General features: G+C 44.7%; 1 protein-coding gene across 1 annotated transcript in view; it reads left to right on the top strand.

Moving 5' to 3' along the window:
- T265_08656 (hypothetical protein) overlaps positions 1-14,647 on the top strand; it is a gene marked incomplete at both ends in the record, with an annotated part of 37,437 nt that overhangs the window by 15,410 nt on the left and 7,380 nt on the right. The window contains 7 exons of the mRNA XM_009174527.1: positions 903-961; positions 2,592-2,648; positions 2,774-2,971; positions 5,228-5,396; positions 9,347-9,440; positions 13,503-13,657; positions 13,807-14,249. Coding sequence (XP_009172791.1) covers positions 903-961; positions 2,592-2,648; positions 2,774-2,971; positions 5,228-5,396; positions 9,347-9,440; positions 13,503-13,657; positions 13,807-14,249 — 1,175 coding nt within the window. The remainder of the gene's footprint in view (positions 1-902; positions 962-2,591; positions 2,649-2,773; positions 2,972-5,227; positions 5,397-9,346; positions 9,441-13,502; positions 13,658-13,806; positions 14,250-14,647) is intronic.

The following is a 14,647-nucleotide window of genomic DNA, read 5'->3' as shown; positions in this document are numbered from 1 at the left end:
AAGGCTCCACCAGAACATGCCGTGTTTATGGCATCCAGCTATCGCTCTCGTGCAGTACAACAACTCGACAAGCTGCAACCTTGGCATCTATACATAAGTGGTGATTACTCCGTACGCGTTTCTCAAACGACCAAATGGTTTTATGAACATTGCAATTCTTGCGTTTGTCATTGTCTGGTGTCATGTCTGTGGATAGTCTGTTGACAAGATGAGGGGAATCGGGGCAGCACACAATCTCACAACCATATAGATGAATATATGGTGCCTTGCGTTGAATTCCCGTTGCAGACTGATAAAAGATCAACTACTTATATTTAAGCAAAATGCCACTGAATCGGACCTCGTCAGAAAAAAAGGCGCATTCGTCTACTAACAGCAACATACGGACTCTGTACTTGGGCGGCAGTGTTCGACCTGGAGACGCTTCGAATTGAACAGGTAACCGTCTCAATGATGGCACGCCTCTGCGCAGGCCGCGGGGATTGATCTCACTCGAAGGCGCAGGGTTCAGGCATGGAATTCCGACTCCTCGTGCTGCTGCGCACGGCGGATGCCTCTTGAGCAGTAGCGGATTCTTATTTTTAACTAAAGTATTTTGACCATACCGGGCAATGCGTCTATGACCATTGCGCATGCCGTTGTGTATTCTGAGCGTGTTGTTCTTGATGCCCACATTTCCTTACCCATTTGTCCTGGTTGTACGAGGACTGCTCCGTGTTCGCTTTTCGGCCATCTCTGAACATTATTGAACTGAATTTCGGCCAGTATGGCCCACAGAATCATTACACCACTGAAATCCGACCACTATCACTACACTTTTAGGTTGGGATATATAATTCTGTCGAAATTCAAACTGGTTGACTCAGTGTGTACCATCATTCTTTCCATACTTCTGCTTTCAGGCGATTTCGATGCTCAAATTGATTACTGTCTATGTCAGGCTCTGTTGGCCAGTCCTACCGTGAGTAGTTTCGATTCTACAAATATACACATTTGCGTACCAATTTGGTTTTCACGGAAGATTCACCTGAAACCCAACTGAATCTTTCGTTTACGATGTTCTTCTATTCGATTTTGTTGTCTGTTTCCGCTTACTGGTCTACTCACTATTTTTTCCGTGTTCATGGTTGAATGCATACAAACCCAAATGGGTGATTTGCTGATTACTGCTTGTCTGACTAGTGTATTACACTTATAGCCTGTCAACTAACATACTTTGAGTAGGCACTTTTTTGGCTGTACGTCTGCAGATAAACTCGTTCTTAGGAAACCGAATGAGGGCTATTGTGTTACAGCGATGGAAGCAAAACAGATGAACGTTCCTACTGGAAATTGTTGGCGGTTAGCGTGTCTCGGATCCCGGTGGAATTCAGAGTTTATCCTTATAGAGAATATTTGAACACTTGAGTCATTCAACACTAGGTCACGTGTTACGAACTCTGCAAGCCAACTGCACTGTTGACCAACCACCCGCAACTAACGGCTACGGGTTTTCACTTTTCTCTCTAGAAGATGTTGTTTGGGATAATCCTCGAGTTTCATAAGATGCTATGACTGCTAATGATTTCTCACAAACTTGAGGTAGACGTACGATACTTCCAGGCTTATGGGCCTAATTTGTTGATAATATGACAAAACTTGGAAATGTCAACCGAGGTTTCATCCTTCAAGTGTAGTTAGTCTGCGCCGGAAAGCTAAGAGGCACTGTACAGCTGTTTCATCCTTGTTGAGAATTATTAAAACGGCTCATTCGACGAATCTCTAGAAGATTCGAACTCGTGACCGCCTGACTAGTATTTGTAGACTGAACCTTTCGGTCACAAGCAGCTATTCAGGGGTGTGGCTAACTACTCTGCAAGACTAATCATCACTACCTACAAAAGATGCTTAGAACCTACAAAATGGGAAGTTCCATGAATTTCCTTCGGAGAAGTCAGCTGTCATTGAGCTAGTCAACGTCAGAGCCACGTCACTTGGGCTGCCTAGCCATTTGCTGCAATGTTGATCCATCTTTACTCATAATCTTTTGAAGTCCGCCGGATCGAGTGTTTTGTTGATGGTGAAACTTGTGTTTTATGGCACCCAGTTTGCTTATTTTCTCCGGGGTCGATGGGTTCTTAGGGTTACCTACCCATAATTTGTGTGTGGCAAGCTAATTAGATGGATATTTTTGACTTCGCTTCCACAGGGGTCTAGGTTTCAGTGGAATGTACATGGTTAACAACGATAGTGAAGCCGCGGCACACCTTTTCAGCAAAGATCCACTCAATCCTACGTACCTACATTGTGATTGAGCTCGAGATACCGGTGTTTTTTGTTTGCGCATCGGTTCCTCGAACGAGAATCCCTCTATTTTCTATATTCATAGGGTCTCCTCCGGAAGCTGAACGATGTGTCAGCGTTTGTTGCATTCTTCCGTCGTTGCTTGTAGTGGATCTACGGTATAATAGATTTTAAGTGGGATTTAGTATCCACGTAAACCGACCCCCGTGATAGATTTTAGTCATTTAGAAATCGCTTGATTTTGTTATTATCTATTCTTCCTACGTCCTAAGTTTCTTCCAAATGATCTTGAAATATCTTTCTTGTAGATAACTGAAGGTGGTACCAGCCTTGCGTTAAGGTTGTTGCATCAAGGACGATCTCAGGTGAGTTGATTTTCCTCACCAAATTTTGCCGTTTTTGGTGAGCTTCTGACTCAGATGCTACTTGCGCATTGTTGATTATCCCCATAGTGTGAAAGCTTATGGTCGTGTGTTCAATCTCTCCACAGTTTGCCACTTCACTACTTGCGCATTTTCAAGCCGCTGATCCTGACAACTTCGCTGTGTGGCTTGCATCCGCTCACCTGCATGCCCTCACCGAAGCCCCGGAAACCAGACCAATCACACATGCCGAATCCGACTCCTCCGTTCAAATCAATCATGCAGTTTTGCAGGATCTCCTACAAGCTGCCTGTTTGGAAGCTAACGTAAGCTTCTTGAAACTTCTTGTTTGGTATATCGCTTCGCTTCTTCTATTACCATTCCATATTGTTTCCACTTCGATCACCTCCGATCACAGCCATCCTGTACGGTGCACATGATTTCACGTCGTGGATCCGGTGGTTGTAGCCAAGTTTTTTTTTCAGGTGTTGGATCATCAAAACCCTACTCCAAGAAGCAGTTCGATTCCTGTCACTACTCCTACTCCTAGGCTCCACTTTCAACAGTACATCTGTAGAGATAAATCCTGGATTTCGGCTACTTGGAAGTCGGTAAAATGGCTAGGATAATCTAGGGAGACTGATTTGCTTGTGTTAGAATGGTATTTTAGTCATTTAGTCCATCGTTTGGGCTCGATTTCCTCCTCAATCTGGGTGATATCAGACAACAGATTTTCACCCGTGTACTGTTTGAAGCACGTTCTGGGGCAGATAAAACTGCGTCCCGAAGTATCCAGCTTTTCCTTCTCGGAGCTCAAGATACTTTTGTTCATTGTGCTGCCTCCGGTCTATCGTCATTCAGCTGTAGCGGTGCCTAACTGCTATGCTACCCGAAGGAAGCACAAAGGTTGAAATACTGTCAGGTTCTCGAGGCTAGGGAGACTGATTTGCTTGTGTTAGAATGGTATTTTAGTCATTTAGTCCATCGTTTGGGCTCGATTTCCTCCTCAATCTGGGTGATATCAGACAACAGATTTTCACCCGTGTACTGTTTGAAGCACGTTCTGGGGCAGATAAAACTGCGTCCCGAAGTATCCAGCTTTTCCTTCTCGGAGCTCAAGATACTTTTGTTCATTGTGCTGCCTCCGGTCTATCGTCATTCAGCTGTAGCGGTGCCTAACTGCTATGCTACCCGAAGGAAGCACAAAGGTTGAAATACTGTCAGGTTGCTCGAGGCTAGACACGAGAAGTCGAGATGCAGAGGTCCGGTTTCAGTGATTTCCGTGAATTCTCCATTCACAGGTTCGCAATTCCTATGTGGGTCCTTGAGTTACTGTTCTGCCCACTGTGGTATATCAAGATGTGCGATTTCTCGCTTGGGTAGAGTGATCACATAATTTTCCGCAAATTCAAACTGCACTCTTCGTAATGGGGAAGGAGTGTCAACCTGAGAAGGCACCTGAAGAGAAGAACCTGATTTTCTATATTCTGACCAATCGGGGTGCACGTCTCTTGGTTCGTTTGAGACCGCACGTGTCCGGTCATCGTGATTTCTGGTTATTTCAAACACTTGCCGTGCGAATAAGCTTGCGGCTAAAATTTTGAAAGCTGGCAATTTTGCACAATCGAAATGATCCTGTTATTGTTCAAGACTTAACTTCGTATCAGACGATGGACCAGAATTTTCCGCTGATTGTTTCTGAGGGTAGAACGCTCGGGGCTTCGTTTTGACAAATGTTGCTACACCATCTCTCAGTATCGTCGCTTTTTTATCTTGGGTCTTTGGTGAATTCACTTGTTGTTTCAAACGGGTAATCACCAAAACAGCCCACTTTTCAATTTTGGGGTGGTAATTTAGTGTGCCACGAATCTGCCTCAACAAGGCGCTGCTAAATCTCGGAGCTTTTTTGTGCATTTCAGACGTGTTCTCTAATGTGTGTGTCGCTCAGCAAGTTGGCGAATCCTATATTCTTACAGACTCAATTCTATATTGTTTTTTTAAGGCTGCGCTCCCTCGGAGTGTACATAGTAGGTAGTTTTCTGTTTTTTTTTTTTTACTGTAGGCCTTAATTCTCAGCAAGTTGGCGAATCCTATATTCTTACAGACTCAATTCTATATTGTTTTTTTAAGGCTGCGCTCCCTCGGAGTGTACATAGTAGGTAGTTTTCTGTTTGTTTTTTTTACTGTAGGGCCTTAATTAAACTTTCCATGTTCGTGTAGCAGTATCATTTTTGAGTGGATTAAAATGTTCCTACTCAGCTTTACTCGCCAACTACCACAACTTTTCCCCTAGTTTTGCTACTTCAGCTAAGCAGTGAATAGCTTCTCTTCAGCTGTTGCACTTCACCGCCTGTCGATGGATTGGCCTTCACCTCGACCGACGAAGTGTTTGCACTCGATACGCTGCCTTTGGCTCAGCATCCACAGCATGCAGTTTTGTGGTTGTTCATCATCATTTCGGAATCCCCTCGTTCGTCGTCACTCACGTTGTTTCTGTTTCAACGTAAATCGGTCAAGTATTATAAGTATCCCCTTTTCGTTGTCCTATTCACTGGTTCACTACTTCAATCTCCATCTCTCAGGTTCAAGTGTCCTTGCAGTTATCGGCCAATCTTTTGCCACTGCTGGTCGACAGTGTGTGCAGCGCTCACAACCGGAGAAATTTGGCAGCATCAACTCATTTACAAAAGTCTCGGGCTTTCTTGCGCTTGGCTGTCGAGGTGACGACGGAAGCCCTGAGTCGTGCACTGGGTATGAGTGTTTATCTTCCTTCTGAAGCAATTCCGTGGTGATTTCGCTGTCCACTTAACCAATCCCGTTTCTCTAAGTAATTTCAGAACTTGTTCTTATGTACACCTGCCAGCACCCGCAACTTTTATGAGTGCTAGACGTAACTCGTGAACGGAGCATATCACGTGCCCTTTTCCCACCTGCTTACACGTTCATTCAACGCCAGAGTTAGTGTTTAGTTGTTCATCGATAGACTCGGCGATCTGATGGGCTATTATTCTGAAGCAGCCACATTTGGAGGCAATTTGAGGCTGCAAAGTATGATAAGTGGAATTTGTACGGCACTACGGCTGAGATGAGTATTAGGAATGTGGTTCGTGTGTTGGGTAAATTTGATCAGTTAGGTTGTTTGTTCCGTTTATCAAAATCTCTGCACGAACTGTAATGTACACAACCTCCAGGTAGGCGTTATCATGCAAGACCCTATTTGCACGCACCTGCGTTCTTTCCAATATATCTATGGACCCTAGTTCTTGGGCACCTCTAAACAATCGGGGATGTTCGAGATAATTCAGTGTTTAGGGCGTTGACTTGCAGACCGGAAGTTCATTGGCTCGAACCCAACCACTGCGTCTTGGCCGTGTATGTGTAGACTTCAACAACCTTGGAGTATCTCACGCCTTGTGGTTCTTCCGGGTGATGTGGAAACTAGATACCAGAAGGGTGTTACGGCTGAATGATTATTAGTGTCTAGACGTGGCACACTACTCGTAGAGTTGCTGAAAATTATTTGACAGCCCACGGCCGGCTTTGTCCTCCTTGGGGCTCATCAGATAGACGCGGTCCCCGAGTTTTTATCAGCTTTATGCTCCGCTTGAACTCAAGTTTCACAGATTTCGATGAATACTCTTTTTTGCGCACAAATTTTGTTTTGACAAGAAGAAGCCAGTACGGCTTATGTTGCTTCAGCTAGCGTTTAACTGCCATTTTGGGTCTTCCATAGGATGGACGGAAGAAATAAGGTCCTATTAGGTGTCTTTGGTTGATTGACAACGGGGTTTAGAAAGAGAAATATATTCGTGACCCACACCGCTTCTTGACTTCCTAATGTATTCAACAAACCTCAGTGATGCCTACAAGCTCTTTTTTTCAAAACTTTGAACTTGGACTTCTCAGTTGCTTCCTAATTAATTGTTAGCCTGGTATTCAATAGCTGGCTTCTGATGACATTGCCGATCATTTATTTGGTATAAACCATTTCTGCCCTTTCGCTGTCGTCACGATACCAAAACGACCCTCATGTTTAATATTCCACTGGGGCATACACTGCACGGTCAGCGTGACCTGTACAGGTAAAAAAATGGGACAAGATTAAAACTGTAGGTATTCGGTACATAACGGCATCCGTGTTACGGGTTGTCGGGGTCTATTATGACTCTACCTTTTCCGAATGAAACTCACCGTTTACCGGTACTTGGTTTTTGAGATTCAGTGTCATCAAAATACTTGCGCTTTGTCGTCCCACTGTTCGTTGCTAGGTGAAACCCATCACAAACCCAAAAGTTATTGGGATATTCTTCTTTTCAGTCGAACATAGCTGTTATAGTTCCCTCAGGTGGCTTGCCAAGTTTCTGAAATTTGGGTAAGCACAACGTTCCTCACCCGGCCCAAGTTGCGTTGGTTAGTTTTGGTTAGGCTCATCTCGAAAAGGAATCCAGTAGTACAAGTGCAGGGAACGGTCACTCCTTCTGGGGCTTTTCGTCCCCACTTCCAAGGTGTCTTCGTTTCGAGGCACTTCTGTAGGAACTCAGTACTATGTAGTGGATTGTCCTCTTTTAACTGTCCATATGTAAATGCAGAGTTGACCATGACATCGCAAATAAGTGGATCAAAGATGTTTTCGTTGCGTCGGTGAGAGTGTGGTCCGGCCGTACTATTCGCAATCTTGCAATCAAATCCCGGGGCCGATTGGATAGTCATCATTTCAGGGAGGTTTGATAAGGAGTCGGTGGATTTATTGCTGGGCAAAGTTTCGCTTTTGACATCAATGCTTTGTCCGGTCAAGTGAGTAAGCAACCAGGTTGATCGAGTTTTAAGGCAGTCCAGGAAGCAAGCTGTGAGATTTCTAATGACTAGCCGACTTGATCATTACTGGGTGTCGGTTTGAAGTTCCTGTTTGTTGGCTAGTGGAGATGCTCAACATTTACCATAAACTGGTTAGAGGGGATTGTCTTCATGTTGAACCGGATTTTGCGGTCTAGGACTCCTTAATGAAATAGCCCAATAATCAACAAACAGGAACTTCAGACCGATACTCAGTAATGATCAAGTCAGTTAGTTGCAAGAAATCTCACGGCTTGCTTCCCTGACTGCCTTAAAACTCGATCAACCTGGTTGCTAAATCACTTGGCCTGACGAAGCTCTGGTGTGACTGGGGCATACACTGCACGGTCAGCGTGACCTGTACAGGTAAAAAAATGGGACAAGATTAAAACTGTAGGTATTCGGTACATAACGGCATCCGTGTTACGGGTTGTCGGGGTCTATTATGACTCTACCTTTTCCGAATGAAACTCACCGTTTACCGGTACTTGGTTTTTGAGATTCAGTGTCATCAAAATACTTGCGCTTTGTCGTCCCACTGTTCGTTGCTAGGTGAAACCCATCACAAACCCAAAAGTTATTGGGATATTCTTCTTTTCAGTCGAACATAGCTGTTATAGTTCCCTCAGGTGGCTTGCCAAGTTTCTGAAATTTGGGTAAGCACAACGTTCCTCACCCGGCCCAAGTTGCGTTGGTTAGTTTTGGTTAGGCTCATCTCGAAAAGGAATCCAGTAGTACAAGTGCAGGGAACGGTCACTCCTTCTGGGGCTTTTCGTCCCCACTTCCAAGGTGTCTTCGTTTCGAGGCACTTCTGTAGGAACTCAGTACTATGTAGTGGATTGTCCTCTTTTAACTGTCCATATGTAAATGCAGAGTTGACCATGACATCGCAAATAAGTGGATCAAAGATGTTTTCGTTGCGTCGGTGAGAGTGTGGTCCGGCCGTACTATTCGCAATCTTGCAATCAAATCCCGGGGCCGATTGGATAGTCATCATTTCAGGGAGGTTTGATAAGGAGTCGGTGGATTTATTGCTGGGCAAAGTTTCGCTTTTGACATCAATGCTTTGTCCGGTCAAGTGAGTAAGCAACCAGGTTGATCGAGTTTTAAGGCAGTCCAGGAAGCAAGCTGTGAGATTTCTAATGACTAGCCGACTTGATCATTACTGGGTGTCGGTTTGAAGTTCCTGTTTGTTGGCTAGTGGAGATGCTCAACATTTACCATAAACTGGTTAGAGGGGATTGTCTTCATGTTGAACCGGATTTTGCGGTCTAGGACTCCTTAATGAAATAGCCCAATAATCAACAAACAGGAACTTCAGACCGATACTCAGTAATGATCAAGTCAGTTAGTTGCAAGAAATCTCACGGCTTGCTTCCCTGACTGCCTTAAAACTCGATCAACCTGGTTGCTAAATCACTTGGCCTGACGAAGCTCTGGTGTGAAAAGCGAAACGTTGCCCAGCAGTAAATCCACCGATTGCTTATCAAACCTCTCTGAAACGAGAACTGAGTTTTATTGGCTTCGGTCAGTAACGAAGCTAAAGCAGTCAAATCGCTGCACAGATCGTTTAGGCATTCGTTTTAGAGTTTGGAACACTGGCCAACAATAGCGCTAGCAAATGAATTAAGATTCATTGCCTTTCACAAGTAATTCAGAATGTCCCTCTTGCGAACTGAGGCTTCTTCTCATGCTTGATTTCGTGGTGATCATTATAGTTAGATGTGAGATCGTGCTGGTTACTACTTCATTTCCTCTTTTTTCCACTCGGGCCTTCTTACTGTCAACGTTGGGATTCATTTTTGGGTATTTCATATCCGTAGGTTGATGCTTCTCTACATCCCGTTCAATCTTTATCTTCCACATAGCGTATGAGCCCCAGAATGCACGTCTGTGGCACCATCGTGGTCTGTTCTTGCAACTCGCGGGCCTATCCAAACCGGCAGAATACTGTTTTCAAAAGTGAGTCTACAGTCTTCTGTTGATTGTGCTGATCTCAGCCAATCCCATGCCAACTCAGTTTGATGTAGATACCTGGGAGCATACCCAATCTATCCTCCCGAGGCACCGTCTGGCGCATACATGACAAGGTGTACGGTCCTGTTCTTATTAACTCGCCTCCGATATACCGTTGGTTCTAGTTGAAATATGTTGGCCGTCGTAGCAACGATTGCTCACACGATTTGGAAAGAGCACATTTACTGACTAGAGGCCTTCTAAGCGGAGTCTGTTGAGTAGATTTGTACATCCTACAAGGTGGTTTGAACTGGTTCAGTGCAAGTGATTTTTGTTCACTTTGATCCCAGTGTAGAGGTGTGCACAGTTTCAGTCCCGGATCGGAGGCTAGGTCTAGTAAAATCATCAGCATGACAAATTTGGATTCCAGAGTTGCGTATACATTATTTACTTATTTTATGCACACAGTCCGAACCTCTCTCGAAACTGTTATCGCAAAGCCACACATGGTACGCGAAGTAGATTGGACTAGCTGTCTTCCTCTAAACGGTCATTAAGTCATTATTATCAATACCATTACTACTTAACGTACTACTTTCCGTACTACTCACAGGTTCGAGAGGCACGCTCCTGTTGATCATTAACAAAGATAAAACAGCCGTGTAGTTCTTCTTGGCTTGATTAACTAACTGTAAAATGAAAATCCCTTAAATGTCAGTGAATTGTCAAGTCGCGTTGGTAGTTCCTCCCATGAGAAAACTTCTGCCATGTTTACCACTCGGCAATCCCACATATTCCGCCTTTCTGAAGATTTGCTGACATATCAGTGCACGTAGTTTCAAGTCGAGCCATCCAACCTCAGACACAGAGTCTTCGTCAGGCCAACATCAGTAAAGTTCACGTCAGATTCCTTCTCCATGCCACTGCCGTATCGGTCGCCGTGCCAGATAGTATGACGACACGTCGTGGTTTATATAAATATGGAGATACCTTGGTAGATAATTCGAAATAAACATAAACTTCTCGTAGTAAAGATGAACGACGATCCTTTCAAGGAACTAGGTTCAGTGCCATATTGGCCAATCTATCAATTGTATCAGATCACAAGTATTTCGGACTTCTGTCTGGGACCCAAGTGGACCTCATTTCGGACAAATTCAGTCATCTTTCTGTGTCGTTCGTTTATCTCCCCGACTCCTCATCCAATTTGGGTCAAATAGACCAACTTGACATAGCAATTGACCTGTTCACAGAACTTGGCAGTTAGCAGGCGTTTCCTTACCACATGAGGGGACATCAGTGCACACACTGACCTACGGTGACGAAACGTTCGCAGACCAAGTACTATGCTCTGAGAACAGTTCAATCATCTATGGACGCACTTGGGTTTCCAACATGTAGACATGTTGATAACAGACCGACTGATGCAGGAAAAACGGGAACCTGGAATATCTTGAACATGGACCAAAGTGTAAACGAAAAGCAGAGTCTTTGGTAGCAACTCAAACCCGCTGCCTCTCTCAAATAGACGAAACAGAAAACAAGTCATTTCTCTTGCATTCTGAACTCGTGGCTTAGCCAATGAAACGGACGGAGGTAAATCACATGACCGTGGTTGTAGGTATCATGGTTGTACATGGCTTGGATACTCTTAGCCAATGAAACGGACGGAGGTAAATCACATGACCGTGGTTGTAGGTATCATGGTTGTACATGGGCTTGGATACTGTCAGGGTGCCCACACCTAGACAGGAGGACGATTAGGGTCCTCAACCAGTCTTTGGCTCAAAAACCTTACCGCAAGGCAGCGATGTTTGGCGGTAAATGCAAATGCATTACCATCTCTACGGAACGAGTTGCCACATGTTCCAACCCCAACCCTGGAGGACTAGGTGTTTGTCAGACCTCTAACCATTGACCAACCTGGTATGAGAGACTCTGTGAGTGCGCGGAGGCACTCCTTATTATAGCTTAATGGGTCGCTGAGGTGCGAAAACCGTCACACCACGGTAAGGTTTAGTCTCTTTGTGACGGACTACATCACATGGCATAGTTCTGATTCCTTGTTTTCACGTGAGACACGATGCCAATGTATACACCGTACTTCTTCATTGCCCACGAGTTGCTAACGCATCTTGGTTGATCTCCTCAGCGAAGTTACAAGAGATTGCTGTTGCCAGTTAGTTTACTTTCCACGGAAGCGCATGATCTTCAGAGAACGATAGTCTTGAAGCAGCTTCCCCATCAACCATTGATGGCAATTCGGTCGCCCTGGGTCCATTAATTAGTTTATGGTGAATAGCATGATGGCATTTATGCTGTTTGCAACCGACGCTGCCTAGGTGTGGTCCGCTGTGCGCATGCACTTTTGAACCGATTACCGTCATCGTTCCGTCACTTCGTTAAAATATGATACCTATCGACTTGGGATTTCTCTGATGACCGACTCGTTCGTTTAGATCCCCGACGAGTACACTAATATCGACCTCGCTTTCCCACGCAAACGCGCGCAATTCCCCCTCGACTGGTAAAGAGCTGCACTTCGTGGGTGCGTAAGCCGAGACAACAAATAACCTGGTGATTCAGTTTGTAGGTTTATGCTAGTATCCATACCAGAAATGCGGTTCTTGCACGTTCATTGGGAGTTGTTCAAACGAGAGCCAGATCAAGTGATAGTGAAGCGGAAAGCGAAACTTGAATCGTACAAACGATTTTCTAAGAGACAGCAAATTTCTATGGTGGGCCCTTTCAAAGACCTTATCAAAACTGCTTTCTGTCCAGTCCGTCTGAGCATTCAAACTTTTGCAAGAAGCTAGCGTGAGGCATTGATGGAGACTCGGCCATTTGGGGGCGGATTGAAGAATCATGGCCGGGCGTACGGAAGTTTCCTCGACTGGCTTAGAAACAGAATATGGCCGCATAGTTGTTGTTAATCCTCTAGACGTTTCGGAGAGTGGGCTTCTTTTCATTTGAGTTGAGTAGCAATTCCCGACTTCCCATGCCGCAGAAGGCTTTTGACCCACTTTTGTCGGTGAGAACTCTGAAGGAGAAGTCCAGGTAGATTCACTATGTACGAAAGGACTTTCGTTGCATGATATTGCAGTGAATGGAACTACTGGAGCTTGTGTTTTCGAGCACACCTCGAAAAGTACTAACTGGCAGTCCACAACAATTCTCCAACACCAACCTCCGGCCATACTTAAGTATTACGAGACCTGATTTACCGTGTCACTTGATTGTAAGTCACTAGGCTTTTACCACCGTTTGGTCGCAAGATATCCAACCTTGAGTAGAAAGGTTTTGAAACGGCCAAATGTCGTTCTTCTCGTAGTCCGCGTCTGGAGATTGTCTCTGTAACTTGTGCATCGTTCTGTCGGAAAGGAAACATCCCAGCTTCTGCCAGGCCTCCTTATGAATTTCCGACAGCAAACTTTCCTAAATATAGGTCTACTCAAAAATGACGGTTTTCGTCTAATTTCTCTTATTCTGCTGTGCAGTTCTCAGCCCAAATTGATTTTCTGCTGAAGCCTGAGGTTAAACCGATTGTAATTGTGATCTCGCGAGCCGTAGTCTGAACGCTCCTGCTCCAAAGTCTGATCGCGGTAGCCCTTGCCTTCCTGCTATCGTTGTTCTTAGTCATTCTGTGTGTTTTATCGATACTGAAGTACTTGATAATCTAACAAACTTTTCTGGAACATCAGGTCCGACGGCCGGCGCTTGCAAACGGCAGATTATTTGTCTCACTATAATACGACCGCCTCATTGATAGGACTTAGATCGCTTTGGGTCGTATCCGAGAGAGATACTTTTTTGCTATAGAAACTTCACTCTTGTCCAATGATCTACTTTTTAATTCACTTTTTTCAGCGCCTTGCGATTGCTCACTCATCACGGAACAGTGGGAGAATTTCAGACTGATCTACCCCTGATATATTCTCACTGCTTCCTCAATAGTTGTATTCAGTAAGTTCCCTGTTTTCAACATTTCTCTTTCTAATCTGCTTTGCCTGTACGATTCTGTCCTTATTGTTGATTGTCGTTTTTTTCATTGTTTGTCTTTTCTCCCAGAACCAATCCGGATTGGTCTGTCGCTGATTTGTTGCTTTCTTTGTCTGGGGAATACAGTCCTTGCGTTTGTGCTTCTTTGGCCGAAGCGTTTGCCAAAGGCATCATATTTCTGCATCATCCAAGCCTTTCACATCAGTTCGATATGGCTTTCAAATGTACGTTTGGTTGTTATGCTCACTACGTATAGATTTGCCCGTATTTTTACCTGTCTCTTGGAGGCCCGCCACACGTATATCCTGCTTTAAACTCTGTGTCCTGATTCATTTTCTGGTTTCAACGTATGTTATTTTGTTTTATATTTTAGGCTTGGTTGATGAACCATCACGATTGGCATCTCAGGGCTGTTCAGCTGCACTGTCCAGCTTGAATGTATTTCCTCATGTCGGAAAGTGGCTACTTATCCTCAGTTGTCTTGACCGTCCGGATGAGACTAGTCTTCGATGCTCTGCATCCCTCCTAACCGAGCTGCTCTCGACTCCTTCCGTTACCTTTTCACCTTTACATCCGCACTTGGTTCAGTTGTTGAGTTCTGCTGGAGTGAGTCTCATGCACCTGTTCTCTCCACAGGACACCACTCTTTTCAATTTGAGCAAGGTTTGTCGGCTCCGTCATCAAGATTATGAAGATACTGTTGAAAATCCCGTGGAGTCAATGCACACTGGCCATGTGCTTTATGAGAATGGACATCTTGATGCCAGTGAACGAGCTGTATGGATTATGAATGATGCCATGCTGTCCACATATGTGGTAAGTTGACAGGAAGGATTGTGTTTAGTCAGTTATAGACTAGCCACTGGTTTGTTTGTTCTCATCATGCGAGGAGCGGTTTTGTTGTACCCCCGGATTCGGGTTTGACGATGTCGAAATTTGTGCGATTAGTATTTATGCTTAGAACTTGCCTGTTCTTGTCAGCGCTGTCACTATTCATCGGATTGATTAAATGTGTGTGTGGGAGAGAGAAAAGCCGTTTCATAACTCATATCAAGCCCCCTAATCTGCGTCGATAGGCAGAGAATTTCTAAGAACGATTCGCGTGACGTCAGGTGCCCAACACATTGCTGCAGTCACGTTTGTGTGAGCCACTAGACTCCAATGGAACCTGGAGTCAATAACAACACAGCATCCGGCTGCTCTTCCTGTTCTGT

The sequence above is a fragment of the Opisthorchis viverrini genome (assembly GCF_000715545.1).
Source record: "Opisthorchis viverrini unplaced genomic scaffold opera_v5_235, whole genome shotgun sequence".
Taxonomy (NCBI): Eukaryota; Metazoa; Platyhelminthes; class Trematoda; order Opisthorchiida; family Opisthorchiidae; genus Opisthorchis; species Opisthorchis viverrini.
This window is presented reverse-complemented; position numbering and strand designations above follow the sequence as displayed.